The 21656-nt window shown below is 36.2% G+C and overlaps 1 protein-coding gene across 1 annotated transcript in view; it reads left to right on the forward strand.

Moving 5' to 3' along the window:
• Positions 1-10154, forward strand: part of IL1RAPL1 (interleukin 1 receptor accessory protein like 1) — a 1375176-nt gene extending 1365022 nt beyond the window's left edge. The window contains exons 10-11 of the mRNA XM_019019800.3: positions 984-1154; positions 1563-10154. Coding sequence (XP_018875345.1) covers positions 984-1154; positions 1563-2281 — 890 coding nt within the window. The 3' untranslated portion in view covers positions 2282-10154. The remainder of the gene's footprint in view (positions 1-983; positions 1155-1562) is intronic.
• Positions 10155-21656: the final 11502 nt, after the last annotated feature.

Raw genomic sequence — 21656 nt, forward strand, 5'->3', positions numbered from 1 at the left:
ACATTCTACTTCTCGATTCTTATGAACAAACTGATTAGCATGATGAAAAATAACTTGGCAATATTTTATGTGTAAGATGAGTGGAGACCAGAAAAATAATGTCTTTCTATAATCATTCATTTTAATAATATTCTCCGTCCCAATATGCAAGAACTGACTCCTAGTAAAAAATTAATTATCCCAAGTTTGGTTTTATTTTCTCCCCAACAGAAAATCAACACAGCACACATAATCTAAAAAATCATTCCTCCACAATTAAGTCAGTTGCCGTTTTCTCTCTCTTTTTTCAACTGGGTAAAATGGCCAAGGGTAGGATCAGTTGAACGTAAGAGCATACTGATATCCAAACATATGGCTTTTACAAGCAGTCAAGATTCTCTGTGATCTGTGCATCAAAAATGGTGAAATTCTGCCGGGTGCGGTGGCTCACGCCTGTAATCCCAGCACTTTGGGAGGCTGAGGAGGGTGGATCGCCTGAGGTCAGGAGTTCAAGACCAGCCTGGCCAACATGGTGAAACCCCATCTCTACTAAAAATACAAAAATTAGCTGGGTGTGGTGACGTGCACCTGTAATCGCAGCTACTCGGGAGGTTGAGGCAGGAGAATGGCTTGAGCCTGGGAGGCGGAGGTTGCAGTGAGCCAAGATCACGCCACTGCACTCCAGCCTGGGCAACTGAGCCAGACTGTGTCCCCCCCCCCCCCCCCCCCAAAAAAAAGGAAGTCTGCATTTCATTACTCTTTTCATTGATTTTTCTCCTACTTTTTTCACAACAACAAATCAAAATTCAACCCTTTGTACCTCCAAACTAGTTTTAGAATATTTGGCATCATTGAACTCAGTGAAACTTAATGAAGCCTTCATTTTTTGGTCTTTCAGAAATGGGACATTTGGAGATGTTTATGAAAAAAAGTGCATGTTTTCATGTCCTATTGTTATCTTTGTAGAGTAGTGACTTCGACTTTTCTTTGGAATTTTTTGACAGACAATAAAGATTATGATGCATACTTATCATACACCAAAGTGGATCCTGACCAGTGGAATCAAGAGACTGGGGAAGAAGAACGTTTTGCCCTTGAAATCCTACCTGATATGCTTGAAAAGCATTATGGATATAAGTTGTTTATACCAGATAGAGATTTAATCCCAACTGGAAGTAAGTTAATGTTTTCATTTGAGAGTGTGCATATTCATGTGAGTGTCTGTGTAGTCATCACTTTTTCATGGAATTTTAATGTTTGGTTCTTTACTTCAAAATTTGTATCTGTTAGTTTCCCTAGAAAGAAACGTCTTTGTGTGTTCACATGAAATTTAATTTTTGCTAGCTCAGAGAAAAGATACTCCATTACTGTATAAAGCATCTCATTTTGTGAGCCTTGACATTGAAAGAAACCAAATGAGAGATTTGTACCGGGAAAAAAAATATTGCTGACATTAGGAGAAGCGAGTCCCAAACTCTATTTAGTGAACTAGTTTCATTTAATTTCTGAAAGAGAATCTACTAGGACTTTCTGGACCAAATTTTCCATTCACTCATTTTGATGCACTCTTTTATCTTTTGTAGCATACATTGAAGATGTGGCAAGATGTGTAGATCAAAGCAAGCGGCTGATTATTGTCATGACCCCAAATTACGTAGTTAGAAGGGGCTGGAGCATCTTTGAGCTGGAAACCAGACTTCGAAATATGCTTGTGACTGGAGAAATTAAAGTGATTCTAATTGAATGCAGTGAACTGAGAGGAATTATGAACTACCAGGAGGTGGAGGCCCTGAAGCACACCATCAAGCTCCTGACGGTCATTAAATGGCATGGACCAAAATGCAACAAGTTGAACTCCAAGTTCTGGAAACGTTTACAGTATGAAATGCCTTTTAAGAGGATAGAACCCATTACACATGAGCAGGCTTTAGATGTCAGTGAGCAAGGGCCTTTTGGGGAGCTGCAGACTGTCTCGGCCATTTCCATGGCCGCGGCCACCTCCACAGCTCTAGCCACTGCCCATCCAGATCTCCGTTCTACCTTTCACAACACGTACCATTCACAAATGCGTCAGAAACACTACTACCGAAGCTATGAGTACGACGTACCTCCTACCGGCACCCTGCCTCTTACCTCCATAGGCAATCAGCATACCTACTGTAACATCCCTATGACACTCATCAACGGGCAGCGGCCACAGACAAAATCGAGCAGGGAGCAGAATCCAGATGAGGCCCACACAAACAGTGCCATCCTGCCGCTGTTGCCAAGGGAGACCAGTATATCCAGTGTGATATGGTGACAGAAAAGCAAGGGACATCCCGTCCCTGGGAGGTTGAGTGGAATCTGCAGTCCAGTGCCTGGAACTAAATCCTCGACTGCTGCTGTTAAAAAACATGCATTACAATCTCTAGAACACGAGGAAAAACAGGGTCTTGTACATATGTTTTTTGGAATTTCTTTGTAGCATCAGTGTCCTCCTGTTTTACCATGTCTTTTACCATTACATTTTTTGACTTTGTTTTATATGTCGTTGGAATTTGTAAATTTACATTTTTTTTAAAGAAGAGACTGATGTGTAGATAGAAAACCCTTTTTTGGCTTCATTAGTTTAGTTTTAGAATGGGTTTTTATTTTATTTCCTTTTTTAAAATTTTACTTTGCTTTTAACATTTCCTTGGGGTGCTTGGACAAATCTATCCGATGGGACAAGGAGCACCGGATTCTTTCTCGGGTTCTGCCTAGGATCAACTGGGCCACGTCGGCCTTCACAGAACAGTGCAACAAATGCCAGCATTGCCATTCGGGGGAAAAAAAAAAAAAAAAAAAAAAAGATGAGAAGAACACTTGTTCATAGGAGGGCCCCACCAGTCAGAGCCCTGAATCTCTTCCTTGTCCCACCTCATTCCCCACCTCTACCTTTCTAATGGCGGCATGATGTGTAAACTCTGTGGAGGGGTGGGGGCGGGTCTAACTGTCTTAACATTCAAGTCACTGCTCTTCAGAATACACTCTAGACCCAAAGGTGTGCTAATCACTTCACAGTGACCACTACAGAGTACTAAGAAGAGAAGATCAAGGGCATGAAATTGGGGAAGAGTGTTATTTCCGTTTTTTAAATGAGTTGATGTACCCTTATATATATATACATATATATATAAATATAAATATATATAAAAACAACAAAACAAAACAAAACAAAAAAAGAAAAAAAAAACAAAAAACAAAAACAAAAAAAAAATCAAGCCCTATATTTGATCACTTCCTGGAAAGGCATGAATGTGTTTGTGGCTGTTTTTGTTTAATCTTCTACTTCCTCTTTTCCCTCTATAATTTCTCTGCAAATGAGATTCTGTGCAAATGCCAGGCAAGTTAATTCAAAAGAGTGAATCAACGCAAGTCAAAATGAAATTTACACTGAAGGCTTCCAAACCAAAGGGAAGGACAGGATGTGTCATCAAATATGTTTTGTCACCTTGTATTATACAAAATGTTATTTTCTAAAGAGTCAGAGAAAATCTGTGAAACTTATTATGCGGCCCCCTTGTAATTAAATGTTAACTCCCTTGTATTTAATTTTCAACACTACATTAAGTGGTTTCAGTTTGTGGACATAAGCAACACTTATTAATATCAAGGTGTTTAGGAACTCAGGAGGTCAAACATATGAATACCAACAGAGATCAGTATTTTCAAAATAAACATTATTTATACAAAATAGTTTTTAAATTAGATCAGAAAGTATTTAAAATAATTAATTTTACTGTATAAAGAATTTGCTTTATTTTAGCTATGTAATTCTATCTTTCAGAAAACAGAAAGCTGATGCTCCCAAGAAATTCATCCCTTACCATTTAGCTTTATGTTTGAAATCAATGACATAAGCAGCTAATTCATATTCATGTGAAGGTTGATGCAAAATCAATCACAAAGGAATCTGCAGAGGGCAGAGTTGTTAAAAGGAAATATTACCTATGTAGCTTTTAGTTTTTAAAAAAAATCAATGTGATAAAAACACTGATAATAGAACTTATACATTAATTTAGTGATTCATTGTAGGAACTCCCATCCCAGTCATCATCTGTGGGCCTGTGTAGTGACTACTGTACGTTTGGTTTATTCCTACCACCATTTAGTGAGAAAACAATTCTACACTTTTGGTCACAATAGTAAGGTGGCCACACACACACACACACACACACACGTGTAAACTGCAATAGGGTTCATTGGGGAGGGTGAGGTTAATTTGCAAATATATGAAGAAGAAGTGTAAGCATTTGTAACAATGAAAAGGTCTCAGTATCTGTGTGACAAGGTAAAGGAGCCTTGGGATGTGCATTGATTATTATTTGCTTAAAAATTGTTTATTTCCCTGACAACTCGCCTGGGTCCTTCTCTACAATCTGTTCTTTATTCCCGTGCTCTCCCCTTGGATCTGTGTCACATTTTCACAAACCAGAACTGAAGCTGCAAGGACACATAAAACTTTAAGGTCAGCTTTGCACATTGGGTTATTTTCAGAATCTGAGAAGGCCATTGTTTACTGTGTACTATGGACAGCTGTCAGGGACTGGTGGCAGTGTACCTCACTGGACTGGATTCCAAACTCCCCCAGTGCTCAGAAAACTGTAAACGTGGCAATGGCCTGATTTATCTCTTTGTTTTTTAATTTTTCTTTTCAGTGCACGATGGAAATGTGGAATAAATGTAGAGGAAGTAATCAGACCACAGTCATATTTTAGGCATCCATAGGTGTTAATTTAGCTGCATTGGGAGTACATTTTTTGTTCTATTTTTAGTGTAGATTTAAGCACTTTGAATAGCATGATTCAGGGATTGATGGGTAATATTTGATATTCTCACAACTTATGAAACTTCTTTTTCCTCTAATGCTTTGTCATATTTAAAAAATGAAATAAATGCAAAAGAAGCTATCTATGGCTTTAGAAACATTCCTCCCAGGTATTCCTCTATCAGCTCCATGTGAGAAGAAATGAAGGAAACTGTCATGTGTTCACGTGCTCTATGTTTAACAAAAGTTCTGTTAGAACTCACAATAAAAAGAGAAAAAAATCAATGTCCCCTAGTGCTTAGGTTTCATCCTTCGCTTTTTTCAGTGGGGGCTGTGGGGGATAAGAATATTCTAGTTGTAAAAACACAGTTGAAAGTGTGAGTATGTTAGCCAAGCTGGGGGAGAGAATGGACTTCCAGACTTGGACATACGTGATGTTTGGTATTGCCAGTTTTTCATCAATTGCCGCTCGAGCTCTGAACGACACTTTGTGGATTCAAAAGATCATCCGGTTCTTTAGTGTAACCTCTACTTGCTGCTTATGAGCATCCTACCCCTTATTTGGGTGCTCAAAACTTTTGCTTATTTAATTTGTACTGCATTCCTTAGGTCTCCTGTGGGCAGAGAAGACATTTGTATCTCATGTAGACAGCTGATTTAAGTTTAGATCAATTCTATGAAACAAATCTGAGACATGAGTTAAGAGACCTGAATCTACTATATTTCTATAGCTAAACACTTGATTGCTCAAACAGTAAACCACTTTGTGATTATAACTTTCTTCATAGTATATGTATTTGGACCCTATCAACTTAATCTTAAAATATAGATGCTGGTTTCTTCCATATTTCATTGCTATCTAGCATTTTATAACAAGAATATTAACTGAGAGCCAACCCTTAAACTGTAAGTCTTGTTTATCCTAGAATAGTCATTAACTTTTCAGATATCATTTATATAAATTAAGATCACCATTTCTAGGAAAACATTGATTCATACATTTGTGAATTATTTTTGGATTCTGGAATGATGCCCTAGTTCTCCTTTTTGTAAGGAGTATTTTTTTAATCTTGTGATTAATTTCTTTATTTATTAGGTTAAGTTTGTAACATTAGTCCCAGAAGAAAGCATATTGAAATTTAAAGGATAGCATCAGCATTATACAAATGAAATGACTGACTGGAAGTAAGAGAATACACAGACATAGAAGAGGAAAATCCCTTCCTGTCTCTGATCTGAACTTGCTTGGTCATTAATCTCATTATTGACATAGCTGATTAATAGAGGTGAAATATTATTAAATAGGTTAGAAATCCCATCTACAGACAGATACACATTCCCTATTGCTGAGGAACTTTTCTAACAGTATATACAGTTATTACCAAAAGATGGTGATGCAACTAGAATCCCTAAAAGGAGAAGCTTATCAATGGAAACAGAGGCTATTCCTTGCCTTATCATGAATCCTTTACACTTCTTTATTGTTCTGAACAAAGAAGGTAACCAATAATCAAAGTTTGATTATCCTTAATAGTAGATCTTAATCTTGGGTTCAAGGATACCTTGTGTCTATAAAAAGGAATAAAATAACAAAGCCCTTGAAATTCCAGACAAAATTGTTAATGTGCTTTTAAAACGGTGTTCGTCTGGGTGTGAGTCTCAAGACATCTAGCACCTAAAAAGCTACTGATGTTTGGATTTAGAAGATATTCTCAAAAACTGATATTCAGATAAACCCACATAACTTACAGGCATTGTTTTGTCTACCACTGTCTACCTTCATTCATAAAAACTCTGGAGATAATTATTGTTCTACTAGAGACAAGTCTCCTTCCAAAATGGCCTGGCTTTGTGGGAGACTCAGCATACTGTAAACAAAAATTTTGTATGATGACAAATAATTCATGCTCAGATAAAAACTAATTGGCTATCATTGTCGTGATAATCTTACTCACGTCTTCACCCATTCTAAAAATAGTTTGGGGTGTGTGAAATTATGTAATTTGGCAATGATGCCTTATTTCAGTAAATTTATTTATGATTTATGTTTAATTATTTTTCCTACAACATAACTAAGAATTCATCCAGTACAGGAAAAGAAGAAACAAACATTTGACATGTTTTTCTAAAAAAAAAAGAAAATCCCACCAAGTTTTTTTTTAGGCAAAGATTTAGAAGTGGCTATATATTTGATTTTCAACAATTATGATTTTGCCAGTTTCATAAATTATGATATGACTTTGGAGGAATATGAAGAATTTTGAGAATAAAGTTAGGTAGTGGTTAAAGTTTTACTCTTACTTGCAATTGGTAGCAAGGTGAAAGGTTATTCTATGTTAATAAATTGAGATACTGTCACAAGGAGCTTTAAGATCTAACCAAATTTGAATAAAGCAAGAGAAGGATGATATGATGATTAGTTAATCCTAATCCTAAATGAATGTGCCTTGTCATCATCAAATTTCCATCACATCCATAGAAAATGGATATAATTTTGGATGTAAAAAAATTGGAGCTCAATTCCAATCTTCTATCAAGTATCATTTCTTCCTTCTAGGCTCAGAACATAAAACATGTCTGTGTGTGTGTGTGTGTGTGTGTGTGTGTGTGTGTGTGTGTGTGTGTGTGTGTGTGTATGTATTTCTCTTGCTCATTTGAAAATTTTTCTCTAAATAGCCTCTGGGTCCACTGACAAACTCATGTTTCTGAATTCTTCGTTAAAGTAAGTAAAGTACTATTGTTTCTTCTACCATTCACTATCTTCATTGATGCATTCCCCGTGGTCCATAAGTGTTTAGCATATTCTCTTTTTAACAAGGGCAATCACTCTTAAAAAATCATTACACTATGTTCTCTCCACTACTAAATGAATAGAATCGGAAAAACTGCACATGAACTTGAGAGTATTACATGTAATATTGATGTGTAAATTTTAACCTTCATAATCCAGATAACATTAAGTTTCAAAGGGCATGCTGTGTCATTACAAAAAGATTTAATGTGAAATGACATTATTACATAGTGCATGAAAATGTGGCAAAGTAATTTGGATCTATCTTTACTAGTCAATGAGAGATTAAATTTGGGGAGATCAGATGTGACCGTTTAGGTTAATTCTCAACTGGGATGAAGATATCTTAATGTTAGGATACATGGGTGGTTGTCCATATTCCTTGCAGTATATGCTCCTCTTAACTAGAATCCTTAGTGTATTCTTTCCACCAAAGTAGTGGAGGTATGTTCACATAATCTGCTATTGAACTGCAAAAACTTTTACAGTTTCAGAGTTTGAGGGAACCCAAATAGGAAAATTGATGGAGTCATTTTCCTCTGCTGGTGTTCAAGTCATATTTGAAACTCAGACACTCTCAGATCTGTTCAACAGTCAGTAAAAAGTGCATTTTTACATAGTGTTTCCCTTTAGTTTTGCCTACCCTCTTGATTTTGTACAATCTAGAATGTATGTAACTCATGCGTAGGTGATGGAGGCGCTTTTTTTCTTAGAATACTTACAATTATATATTTGGTTTTGCTTTGACTAGCAATAGGAAAATAGACAAATACAAGTGTAAAAATGAGAAATTTTAAACTCAAATTATAATTTGTGTTTTATAGTCGTTTCATAAGTCTGTTGCTCTCTATGAGTATGCTCTCTATATATCCTGTAAAAATAAATTTATATGTTACATAGAAATTCAAGAAATTAAATTATTTATTAAGCTACAAATGTTTCTTCTGGTTTCTACCTGATCATAGATGAAAATAAATTAAATAATGTGTTGTTGGAACATATGTAAGTACGTTTGTTAATTTGATAACTCTTGTTAAACTTTTCCTTCCCTCTTTTTATGTCTGTATAAACTTATAATTCTTAGGCCTAATTCCTATTGTGATGGTGAAGAAAGAGACTTAAGAATGCCCAGTTGGCTGGAAAAAAAGAAAAGAAAAGAAAAACCTTCTTTAAAAATCAAGCCCATTTACAATCCCTTTTTTCTCTTCACTACTGGATTAAGGAGAGGTTTGAATCAGTAACTCAGTAACTTAAAAGTCATTATCACATTAATGGTTTTCTCAAGGTTAAATTCCACATTTGTCCCTTTATTTTATAAAATTATTTGAGAAACAGAAATGAAAGGAATGATAACATGTGAGTCCTTCTTTGCTGTTTCCTTTCCTTACTTCTTGCTCCCCAGGTATTTTATTCCTTTCTTTTTAAGGTACTACTCACATAATGACCTTAAAATAAAGTCCCCTCAGGTAACATTTTAAAGTGACCAAGATCTTTAATCATCTTGTTTTTCTGCTCTGTTCGCATCTACTTGAAGTGCACAGTCAATCCTAAAGGGAAATGTTTTTGGCCTTACTTCTTAAGTTTAAGATAAATAACCTTATTATTTATTTGGGAGGAGGAGAATGGTGGTAAATCTTTCCATCATAAGCATAACAAGTGAACAACCATAAGCCTCTTAGAATGAATGAGCTGTTTAAGCAGAATGCATATCTTAAAGAAACAGCCTTTTAAGAAACACTTATCAAAGATGAAGCAGACATAAATCATTATGAAAATTTAAAGTAATAGTTACAAAAGGCCCCGTAAGGTTATTTTAGATTGGATTTCAAAGTAGTTAGCATATTTAAACTTTCTTAAAGCCATTTCTACCTCAGTAGGATTTTTAAATGTGAGAAAATAAACTATTGAAAAAATAAAATGTTATAAGGATCATAAATCAGTGTATAATTTGCATAGTACATTTTAAATTGTGAATCATATTATAGCATATGACCCATTATTCAAAATATCAGGAGAGACCTCTATAGTTGAAGAAAGTTTGGGATTGTTTGTGCACTTCAGACACACACATAAATTCTCAGGAATTTTAATTACATTCATACTATTGACAAGTGGTTAAAAGACTGATATGGGCTGGGCGCAGTGGCTCACGCCTGTAATCCCAGCACTTTGGGAGACTGAGGCTGGCTGAGGCCAGGAACGTGGCCTCAAAGACTTTGAGACAAGAATGAGGTGGATGTATTTGAGGAAGAAAAGGAAGGCCATTGGCTGGGCGCGGTGGCTCACGCCTGTAATCCCAGCACTTTGGGAGGCCGAGGTGGGTGGATCATGAGGTCAGGAGTTCAAGGCCAGCCTGGCCAACATGGTGAAACCCCATCTCTACTAAAAATACAAAAATTAGCCGGGTGTGGTGGTGCACGCCTGTAATCCCAGCTATTCAGGAGGCTGAGGCAGGAGAATCACTTGAACTATTAGGGAGGTGGAGGTTTCAGTGAGCTAGTATCATGCCACTGCACTCCAGCCTAGGTGACAGAGCGAGACTCCTTCTCAAAAAAAAAAAAAAAAAAAGAAAAAGAAAAAAAAAAAGATAAACTGATATTAATGAGATATCTTCAGAAGATTCCTAATTAATATCAGCTCTATATGGGCAAAATAGAAACAGAGAATGAGAAAAAAATAAGAAAATCATAATAGTGGTGACCCAATCACTTAATTGCTGTGGGATTTTCAGCATTTATATATGGCCTGTAAGAGTAATTAAAACAAATTCCTTAAGATTGCATTTTCTGTCAAGGTTTAATGCCTGGTGTCACCATTCTAAGGCAATGTAGGTACTGCAGAACCCAGATGTGTATGTGGGGAAGGGTTTAGTAAGATTCTGAAGGATAGAGAACATCTCAATTTGACCAATAATTTAGCTAACTGTTTGACTAAATTAGATACTTTTATCCTCAGTGATATGTCAGTTGGGTTTTGGTGGTACACAGAGGGAGATTATTATTTGAATAGCTCTGTATTTGATTTAAAAATCGCCAGTATTTTTAAAAAACTTTAGTACATTACATTAAACTCAAGACTTTATGGATACTCTTAATAGTTTTGCTTACATAGTAGAATAATATATACACCGTTATTTAAATTAAGACATAGGTAAATAATATTCTAGGAAAGGTGACATATGGCAAAAGTCATCCAGACTGTGAATGACTGGTTTATGGAAAAATTGAGGCCAATTTTCTAACCTCTTGAATAAATAAACAAATAAACAAACAATTACTAATACAAGGTGAAACGTCTCAAAAAACAGAAAAGAAAAACACACAAAAGCCAGCATAAATGATAGCACTATAAGTTTATGAAAATCAATAGCTGGTTTAAATTAAGCAAAGAAATATCCTACTTCTATAGTTCTTGGCAATAAAGAACAATATTGTTCTTTATAAATTTAGTTAAGAAAGCTGAATCCAGCTTCGCCATGGAATATGTGACTTCTAAAAAGTAATTGTACTGCCATTTAGCAAAAAAACAAAAATAAAAAATAAAAAGGAACAATATTGTTCTTGGCAATAAAGAACAATTGTGAACTTGAAAAGAAAACTGGGCTCAGAACGCAAGTCATTTCTTAGGTGGTCTCAGGCTGAACTAAGATCCATTTCTCAGTATACTTTTCCTAAATGAAATAGAAATTGTATTACCAAATATTATAATGTATGGATAGAGATAATAACTTTGACATGCTTGATACTGTGACATAAAGATTTGGTGAGGGGTGAAACAGTTCATAGCATCCTTCCAAGGGATCTATTAACAATAATTTGAAGTCCTAGATTCACTTAGAATCACCTGGGAAGGTTTAAAAAGTCCCAGAGTCCCAAATATTCAGACATAACCAAGCAGTCTTGTGTTTGTACCTAATGTTAGCATTTTTTAAGTAAGCTCTTCACATGATTCCACAGAACAACCAGAGTTGAAAACTATTCAATGATGCAGGTCTCCAATTTTAGGCACCAGAAGAAGTGCCTGGAAAGCTTGTTAAAAGTGCACATGCAGATTGAGCCTCAATGGGACTGAAGTGGGGCACAAAATATATTTACTTAACAAACTTTTTAGGTGATTCTAATGTGGAGGCCCACAGACCACTCTGAAAAACACAGGTGCAGGATTCGTTGTTTCTGTAATTAAAAATGCCGCCACTCTGTGGAATGCAAAATTGTAGATTCCAGCAGACACATACAACCATAAACTAGGTCTTCCTTTTTAAATAATTCCTCCCAAATTGCTAATCAGAACTCATGATGAAGTCTTGATGTAAAAAACCTGAACTATAGAAAATTACACTTTGAGAATTCCTCATGAAGAGGAAAATAAAAAATTAGTTAAGAAAGCTGAGTTCAGCTTTGCCATGGAATATGTGGCTTCAAAAAAAGTAATTGTATCATTTAGCAAAAAAAAAAAAAAGTAATTAACAGTTAAGTGTTAAATAACAATACATCTCCCTTCTGAGAGAATACAAGTCTACTGTAGCTTCTATTTTTTAAAAATAGCAAAATTTGACAGGAATGCCAAAGACATTTGTTGTGAAAATAAATATACAAATATTAAATTAGTTAAATTAGTTGGACTTAATTAACAATTATGTTTACTCAAGTTAACAACCAATTCATCAAAAGATTAACACCAATGAAGGGTTTTCAAATGTTGCTTAGCATAAGAATCACTCACAGCGTTTGTTAAAAGCTTGAATTGAGTTCCTGGCTCACATTCCAAAACAATTGAACTCCAGGAAATTTTTACAATCATGTAATTTGGGGAGCATTATTCTAGTAAATGTCATAAACTACAAGGCTATCTTCTTACAGTGCCAATAAATGTAGTTAATTCTACATGAGATGATCATTTAAACGCATTATCTTGCATTTTTTCAGCAAAATGACAAGCTACGCAACGATGACAAACCAGTTGGTTCTTTATTTTACCCTTCAATCGCTTGCTCTGACAATACAGTTCCAGCCACACATGTTTATTTTACTGGGCTAATTTTGATCTCTAGACTCCTTGTTTTGCCTGAAATGACTACCAGAGTTGAGGTTGTTAGCTTATGTTTCTTAAGGAGAATGTATTATTTGATGTAAGATTCTCATGAACCAATCATGTCACTGATTCTAAGTATTAATACATATTTCAAGGACATGATTGTTGTTAGTTGAAAGAAAAATATTCTTATACATCCTTCACAGAGTAGCCACATCAAAGAGTTTCTGGAGAGTTGGCTTTAAGTTTCCAAAGATCCCACTCATAACCTAGTGACTTCCACAGTCACTGTAGGCCTTCTTACCATCTGGGCCTTTATAACACTAGAACATGCAAAAAAGAATATTCAACAGTAAATTTTATTGGGTGAAGCATAGCCTTTGATATTTCTACACTAAACTGAAAAAGACAATATACCAATTTAGCTTGATTTATTTTCAGAATGTATTCTGGACAACAACAGTTCAGAATCATCAACTGTGACAACGAGAAGCATTTAGTGCGCTAAATTGGTATACATGTGTGCATACATGTATAATGTGTATGTACTGTGAAATGAAAAATGCACATCATCAATATACTTAAATAAGCCTAATCAGTGTATGTGCTACATTAAATAAATAGCTATGAGTTCCCAAGGCAATGCACTCCATCAGGAAATTACCCAGTGAATCCTTTTCGCATAGGCTAAAAATAAATACCCAGGTTTCTGTTCAACTAACTTTTCTTTAAGGACATGCATTTTATCTTAAAGAAAAGAGTCAGCTCATTCTTACTTCTCCCATAAAAATTCTATGATTGTCTCTATTTTCTACTTTGTCCATTACATGGTAGCCCTGAATAATTTATTTATAAAGAATTGAGGAGGTATTGCACTCAGCAACTATCATAAGAAAAGCCTGTGAAAGCACCAAAGCTATTACCATGGATTTCCTATCTTTTGGACAATTTTATTTTTCCAAGGCTGTGAAATGACATTTTTTTTCAGATTCCATTTAAATTACGTCCTCAGCAAATAACATGTCCTCAGCAAAGCCTAACTTTAGAAATACAGCTACTGATAAGATTTATTTTTAGTTTCCTCTTTACAGAATCTGTGCCATCACTGACGTGAAATAGAAACACAATAGAATTAAGTAAATGTACAACTGGTGATTTTGGAGTACTGCACCTTAAGTATTCTGCACCATGAGGTGACCTTGTATTCATAGTCATCTTCAAAATGGGCATCTGAATGACTGTGTATCTTTATGAGAAAACTGGACATGGTTGAGAAATCACAGGAAGGAGATAGCAGAGATTTCTACTGGTGTAGTGCTGGAGAAGTGTAATTTTGTGTTGATAGCTCTAAAGATTTTAACTTCGGCTTATAGATAAGACTATATAGCTGACTGTAGCAAGTATAACATACTTAGCATTTGTACTTTCATGTTTAAGAGGGAAGGAGATCAGTCACTAAATATGAATGCTGCATATGTTAGCAATAGAGATAGTGATTTTGTAACTTTAATTGCACTTGCCTTAAATCTTTTTCCAAAAAGAAATTATATATATAAACAAATAAGATGAGGATGGTTAAAGAACATTGTTTAGAAATAGGCAAGTTCTGCGCTGATTATCCTTTTTTACATAATTTAATGCATAACGGCAGAGTATATTTGCCAGATCCATGTCAAGAGTATATGAGCACATAACAGCAGTTTGTATAAGCACAGGTGTTCTATGTTTAGATTAAAAATTAACCATGATAACTTTTGGTGTGACTGCTTTCAATTTCAAAAAGTTGGATGTTTAAAGATAAATTTATTACTTGCATAAGAATATTTTTGTATAATATTGGGAAAGGTTTAAAAAATGGACTTGCTTTATGGAGTGCAACTTTCAGAGAAAATAAACAGGGTATGTGTCCAGTTTGTAAAATGTTTTCTTTCAAGATTACGCTTTCTCTGGTTAAATGCAAGGATGTGATGACTTGAAATACATTTTTGTGTGAATTGAACAATACCACCAACAATAACAAAAAATAAAGCAATGTGAATAAGTTGCGTATGCAAACTTCTTTTAATCAATGTTAGTAGATCCTGAAAACAAAAAAGGAGATCCATTTTTGTGAAAATAATGCTAGTAATAATTATCAACGAGGTTGACCATTTGATGCATAAACATATATCCATATCCATTCTAAAAAACATTTAAAAGTTTTCTCTTTGGAAACATTTTTATTCTTCATTCTTCAGTCTAAAATTATATTGATTTTCTAATATTAAAAACAATAAGTTAATAGCACCCCATAATTCTTATTAAATATTTATGACATCAAAATTAATATATATATGAAGATAGTTCTTAAATTCTATGTATACATGTTTGCGAATATAGGTCTTGGGGTAAACATGTTAGAAAAGTTACAAGAACAAATATATTTAGGAAAATAGCATCCTGGTCAATATTTATTATGTATCTCTCTCTGATATAAATATATATGTGTATATATATATGTACTGTATATATACATATATATTCCTTATAATGTAGTTATATTTAGTTTAGATACCCAGCATTGAAATCTGTAAATGTAATTGTGAGTTGGTTTGGGGAATCAAGTAGTAGCTACAAAGATGAAAATGTCCCTTAAAGAGGGCTGGGCGCAGTGGCTCACGCCTGTAATCCCAGCACTTTGGGAGGCCGAGGCGGGCGGATGACGAGGTCAGGAGATCGAGACCATCCTGGCCAAAATGGTGAAACCCCGTCTCTACTAAAAATACAAAAAATTAGCTGGGCGTGGTTGCAGGCGCCTGTGGTCCCAGCTACTCGGGAGGCTGAGGCAGGAGAATGGCCTGAACCCGGGAGGTAGAGCTTGCAGTGAGGTGAGATTGCACCACTGCACTCCAGCCTGAGCGACAGAGCGAGACTCAGTCTCAAAAAAAAAAAAAGAAAATGTCCCTTGAAGATTAACATGAGAGGCTAGATCATTTAAGAAGGTAATCATTCCAGATAAGATGAGGGGATTTTTTATATATGTTTTTCTATGTATTATCCAATAAGTGGTTTTAAGGAAGTTCTATAAACTCCTAATTAAGAAAAAATAGAGAAACTGAAAAACAGCATTCTTAACTGGGGACAAGATTTGTGACAAGAAAACCAGAAAAAGAATCACATGTTTTAGACATGATGCATTGTACATGATGCACAATGAGGTGTGAAAAAGTAATAAACTAATAATATAGACTTTTTTTTTTAAGTTTGGAAAACATTTCTTCCAAGAGGCCAAAGGCATTAAAATGAAAACCTAATTTCTGTTATATCACAGATGTTTCTATACCCATGGTAAGTATTACTGCTTCTTAATGATGCACAGTTATTCTATATTTTGAACATCTGTGTAAAAGTTTGCAGTTATTACTGTATTAGGTCATGCCCCGAGGAAACGCCAAAATCAAGAGTGGGTGGATGCAGTTGCTCAAAGTAGTATTACAGGCATTTATTTGGAAAAGTAAAAGAGCATTTAGATCAGTAAAAATAACAATGGAACATTAACCCATATGAATTGACCCTTAGGTGTTACTTTTTCACCCACCCCCAATTGCCTCAGTAGAATACGAGTGAATCAAAAATATTGGCATACGCTAATTGTTTTTCTTATAATTCATCTAAGAATTTGACCAAACTAACAATGTAGAATCCTCCTTTTTGACCCATCTCTCTAATCTCTGTCTTAAAACAGAAAAAGGAAGACCCCCCCCCCCCACCCCACAAACACACACCCACAGAGTGGATTTTTTCTCTTTTCTCCAATGTTCTGCGCTTCCTTGCTCCAGGTCTGTATTGTGATTATAGAATACAATCTTTCTGTGATGGTGTCAACAGAAGCAAGGAGTCAGGTGAAGAACAGATCAGCAAGGTAACAGTTGGGTGGGCCGCCAAGGTTGAAGGTGCAAAAGTCTGATCTTGAGTTGTCAAAGTCTACATCTGTTAACAGAGCTAGGAATGACCACTCTCCCTTGGACAGGCTCATGCTAACCAGGTATTTAAGATTCTTTCTCCAAAAAAATGAGAATTACTAATTGTGGTCAAAAAGACCAGAATGTTCTCGCTGCCTTGTTAGAAAGCCAAGTCATAATCAGAAACTTGAGAAATGTTGAATTTGATAAAGAAGAAAATGAACAGAAAGTACTTAATGTCAATTGTCTTGATGGATTTGTCTCCACCACTGAGAAATAATTGCTATTCTGTCTCTTTTCTGGTTATTTTCTTCCTTACACAGAGCTAGAAAGATAGAGACAAATTCTGACTACTCATGTTTTCTTAGTCTGGACCCATAGATGCCCCAACCCTCTTATTAAATAGTATAGCTTTAGATATAACAATATAGCCACGCCTGATTCTCTCTGCCTGGAATATGGGTGTTAACTTCTCAGGCATTCATTTGTAAATCTCTGCTTTGAATAGCTGATCTTCTTGAGCACTTTGTCTAAGATAACCTAAATCTTCAACTTTGGGGTCAAATGTTGCTTTTGGTTAAATGAGCTCAATACACAATTAAGACCTATTGATTTGAGCTGATAATGTTTAATAATTGAAGTACCCATTGTCAACCTCATTATTCTTTTTAAATGTAGGGAGAAAGAGCACCAGATAAATATTCCCAGGGCTTGTTTTAAGGGTCTGGCAGAGGAGAGCAGCTGTTTACTCAGTTTATCTGTTTTGATCTTTAGTAGACCTCCCTTTAAGATTACATTTGCCAGAAGTTTTCATCAGCTAACTTAACCACATGGAGGCCATAGCAGGGACAGCAGGATAGCGTAAAGAGCAGACAAGTCACTTACATTAAGTTGAGAGACCTTGAGCATGTTATGTTACCTGTTTTACCCTCAAATTCCACATTTATATAAAAAAAAAAAGTAGACAGTAATACCTTTCATGAAGGTAAACTGTAAAAGTTCCTTCCTTCCTTACTTCATTCACTTATTAATGCCAGGCCTTGTTCCAGGTGCTGGGAACATATTGGAGAATCACATAGACAATATTCCTGATCCATGGGGTCTTACTTTCTGGTAGAGTATGAGAAAAAAGGCAAGTCCCTGAATCAGTGAGAAAATTTCAGACAGTGATACATGCAATGACAGTATAAAATAGGAAGATGTGATAGGAAATAACTATCTGGGGAAGTTAATTTTGCATAGTTATTACTGAAAGCTACTTCCAAGAGGTGAAATTATGGCTGGACCTAGAATCAAGAGAAGCGGACAACCAGGGAAAGATCTGGCATTAATTGCCATTCCGTCCAAAGAACTGATCTTGAGGCCAGGAATGTGGCCTTAAAGACTTTGAGTCAAGAATGAGGTGGATGTATTTCAGGAAGAAAAGGAAGGCCATTGGCTGGGCACGGTGGCTCACGCCTGTAATCCCAGCACTTTGGGAGGCCGAGGTGGTTGGATCATGAGGTCAGGAATTCGAGACCAGCCTGACCAACATGGTGAAACCCCATCTCTACTAAAAATATAAAAATTAGCCGGGCGTGGTGGCACGCACCTGTAATCCCAGCTACTCAGGAGGGTGAGGCAGGAGAATCGCTTGAACTATTAGGGAGGCGGAGGTTGCAGTGAGCTGAGATCACGCCATTGCACTCCAGCCTGGGGGACAGAGTGAGACTCCATCTCAAAAAAAAGAAAAGGAAAGGAAGGCCATTATTGTTGGGACATTGTGAATACAGGTTTAAAACTTATATGTGTATATAAACTGAAAATATATATGCGTGTGTGTGTGTGTGTGTGTGTATATAAAACATAGCACATAGTAAGTACTAAATGCTGAAAGAGTAGGTAATATTACTGAAAGCAAGTTGGGGATCAGATTAAAAATTTTGCTTGTTTTAATGTTAAATGAAAATATGTGTAGTATCTTTTGATTCCACCTTTTTTTTTTTTTTTTTTTTTTTTTTAAGACGGAGTCTCCCTCTGTCGCCCAGGCTGGAGTGCCATGGCGCAATCTCGGCTCACTACAAGCTCTGCCTCCAGGGTTCAAGTCATTCTCCTACCTCAGCCTCCTGAGTAGCTGGGCCTACAGACGCCCGCCACCGCGCCTAATTTTTTTTGTATTTTTAGTAGAGACGGGGTTTCACCGTGTTAGCCCGGATGCTCTCGATCTCCTGACCTCGTGATCCGCCCATCTCAGCCTCCCAAAGTGCTGGGATTACAGGCGTGAGCCACCGTGTCCGGCCACCTTTTTTTTTTTCCAAAACATATTTGATTTGCAGTTTATCACTGATCTCCACGAAGTCTTTAATAGGTTGCAAATAAGAGCATTTATCTTTACTTCTCTAAGTATTTCATCAAATCAGCTGTAAGAAAAGCTAAACCAAACCAAAATCTACACTCAGTTTAAGGACCTGATATGCTGTATCAGAGCAATGGGCTACTCAAGGTCTATATGGTTTTGGGGGGTAGGGGTAGCAGATTAAAGATGGGCGTGAAATGCCTGTGGTTGAACCAATGCAATAGTCTCCTCTCACTTCTCCAAGATTTGCAAAAAAAAAAGAGCTGGGAAGGAAGACAGCTGCAAAGATGCCTGGGAGAAATGTATTGATTTAGTTCTCTATTGGTCTATAACAAACCACCCCAAAAGCCAATGGCTTAAAACAAGCATTTTATTATCCCTCGTGAGAACTGCCTGGTATCAGCTGGAATCAGCTGGGTGGTTCTTCCACTGGTCTCATTTAGGGCCTCTCCTGCAGTTGTGGTCATATTGGAGATGGGGATGGAGTCATGTGGAGGCTAAACTGGGATGCTAGGATGACTGCACCTCTCTTCCTCTCCATATAGTTCAGGGCCTCTGTTTTCCACTTGGCCCCTCTCTACCTGGTCCCTCCAGGAGGCTACTAGACTTCTTACATGGAAGTTCGAGTTTTTCAAAAGTGCAAAAGTGGAGGCAGCTAGGCCTGCTTAAAGTTTACCATGACCTTCACCACATTACATCGGTTTCAATGAGTCAAGTCAGAAGGCTACCCTAGATTCATTGCGGGAGGGGGCCACATTAGGGCATACATTCAGAAATACGTGGTTCCTAGGAGTCATCTTTCAAGACTGGCTACCACAGAATCAGTGAGAAAAAAAGGATGTGTGGGGCTGATGCTTCCGTGTAGAGCCCAGAGTACCGTCTCACCTCACGAAACCATGGTATTGTTGGTCTTTGAAAGGCAGAAGATCAACAGCTGCCATCAGCATCTAGGAAAAACTGTCTAATCTCAAATGCTCATTATTAACACCAAAATTTTCTTAAAGTACACAAGCAGAAAAATTCTCTCTTCTTTCCTCTTCCCCTTTTTATTTATAAGGGTTCTTTCTTGTTTTAGTCAAAACTTTATCGCTCTGCTTACAGAAGAACAGACAGCCAGGTATTTGGGGGAGATTTTATATTGAGGTTCAGTTTTGCTGGTATTGAACTAATGCTAAACCTCCATAAGCAAAGACCCCAGGGATGACTTCTTATATAAATAAAAATTCAGAGGCACATAAATTACTTTTTTATCTTAAGTCCTCAAAACTGGGTACAAAGCACAGATACAGTTTTCTAGCCAAGAGGTCATAATAACCTTTTCAACAAGAATGAAGAAGCTGAAGCTATATTAAATTCTCATTAGCATTTCTTTGATCAAATGTATGTTTTCCTCCTTTTCACAACTTTTTTTTCAAATGCAAATATGTGCTTAAACATTAGCCACTGAGCTGCAACTGGGAGAGCATCCGCAGAATGTTTAAATATGCAAATTAGCACCACAGAGAGGAAAAGATGAACCTTCTCTACTTGGCTCTTTTGTACTCAGAACTGAGCACTGGAAAGTACAATTAAATAGAGTCTCTCTGAACTCCTCAATCAAGAAGTATATGTTATCAACTGAACTATAAGTGGCTATGCTGCCAGAAGTCTTAGCAAAATGCCACATGTGCCCAAGAGAGATTCCAAATGGAATACAATTACAGTTAAATTGAGATACCTATTAAGGAAAGTGGCCCAAATCTGTGTTCATATAGATCAAATACAAAGTTTTATTTGAAACTGGGCTCAGTCCTTTCATTCTGTGGATGATTTTTAAAGTAAATATGGATGACCAATATGAACTGATGAAAGTAGAGGCTTGTAGGAGTAAACCTTCCAGGGTACCTTATCTAGAGGAAACTGCCCAATTCAAGAAAGACTGACATTTACTAAGACGTTGACTTTTTTTTCAAAAATATTAACAAATGCAAATAAGTCTACACATGCCAATTAGGTGATGCACCAAGTGTTGGTGAAGTCATGAGGAGATGAGGAAATGAGCATGCTTATTAACTACAGGCTAAAGGGTAAATTGGTACAATGGTCTTTTTAGAGTGAAAAGATGGTGTCAATTTTCACCTACCTGAAGCTTTTCTTCTCTTTAAAATCTGTTCACTAACCTACTACTGTCTACTGAACATTCCATTGAGAGCCTTATCCACAGTGTCTAGAACACCATAAGACTGGAAGTATGCATTTTAATTTGGCATCTTCACACACAGAACCAAACTCCCTTATTCTAACTCTGCCACCTCCTGATTACATTTCTCTCTCCTCCTTCTCTTTTTGTTAAATTTTTTTATTATTTATTTTAAAATTTTGTGGGTACATAGTAGGTGTATACATTTATGGAGTGCATGAGATATTTTGATACAGGCATACAAGCATAAAAATCATATCCAGGTAAATGGGGTATCCATCACCTCAAGCACTTATCCTTTGTGTTATAAACAATCCAATTATACTCTTACTTAAAAATGTACAATTAAATTATTATTGACTATAGTCACCTTGTTGTGTTATAAAATACTAGATCTTATTAACTCTATCTAATTGTTTTTTGTACCCATTAACTCTCCCCACTTCCCACTCCCCCACTAACCTTCCCAGCCTCTGGAAACCATCCTTCTACTCTCTATTGCCATGAGTTCAGTTGTTTTAATTTTCAGTTCCCATAAATAACTGAAAAGATGTGACATTTGTCCTCCTGTGCCTAGCTTATTTCACTTAACATAATGACCTCCAATT

The sequence above is a fragment of the Gorilla gorilla genome, chromosome X, assembly GCF_029281585.2.
Source record: "Gorilla gorilla gorilla isolate KB3781 chromosome X, NHGRI_mGorGor1-v2.1_pri, whole genome shotgun sequence".
Lineage (NCBI taxonomy): Eukaryota > Metazoa > Chordata > Mammalia > Primates > Hominidae > Gorilla > Gorilla gorilla.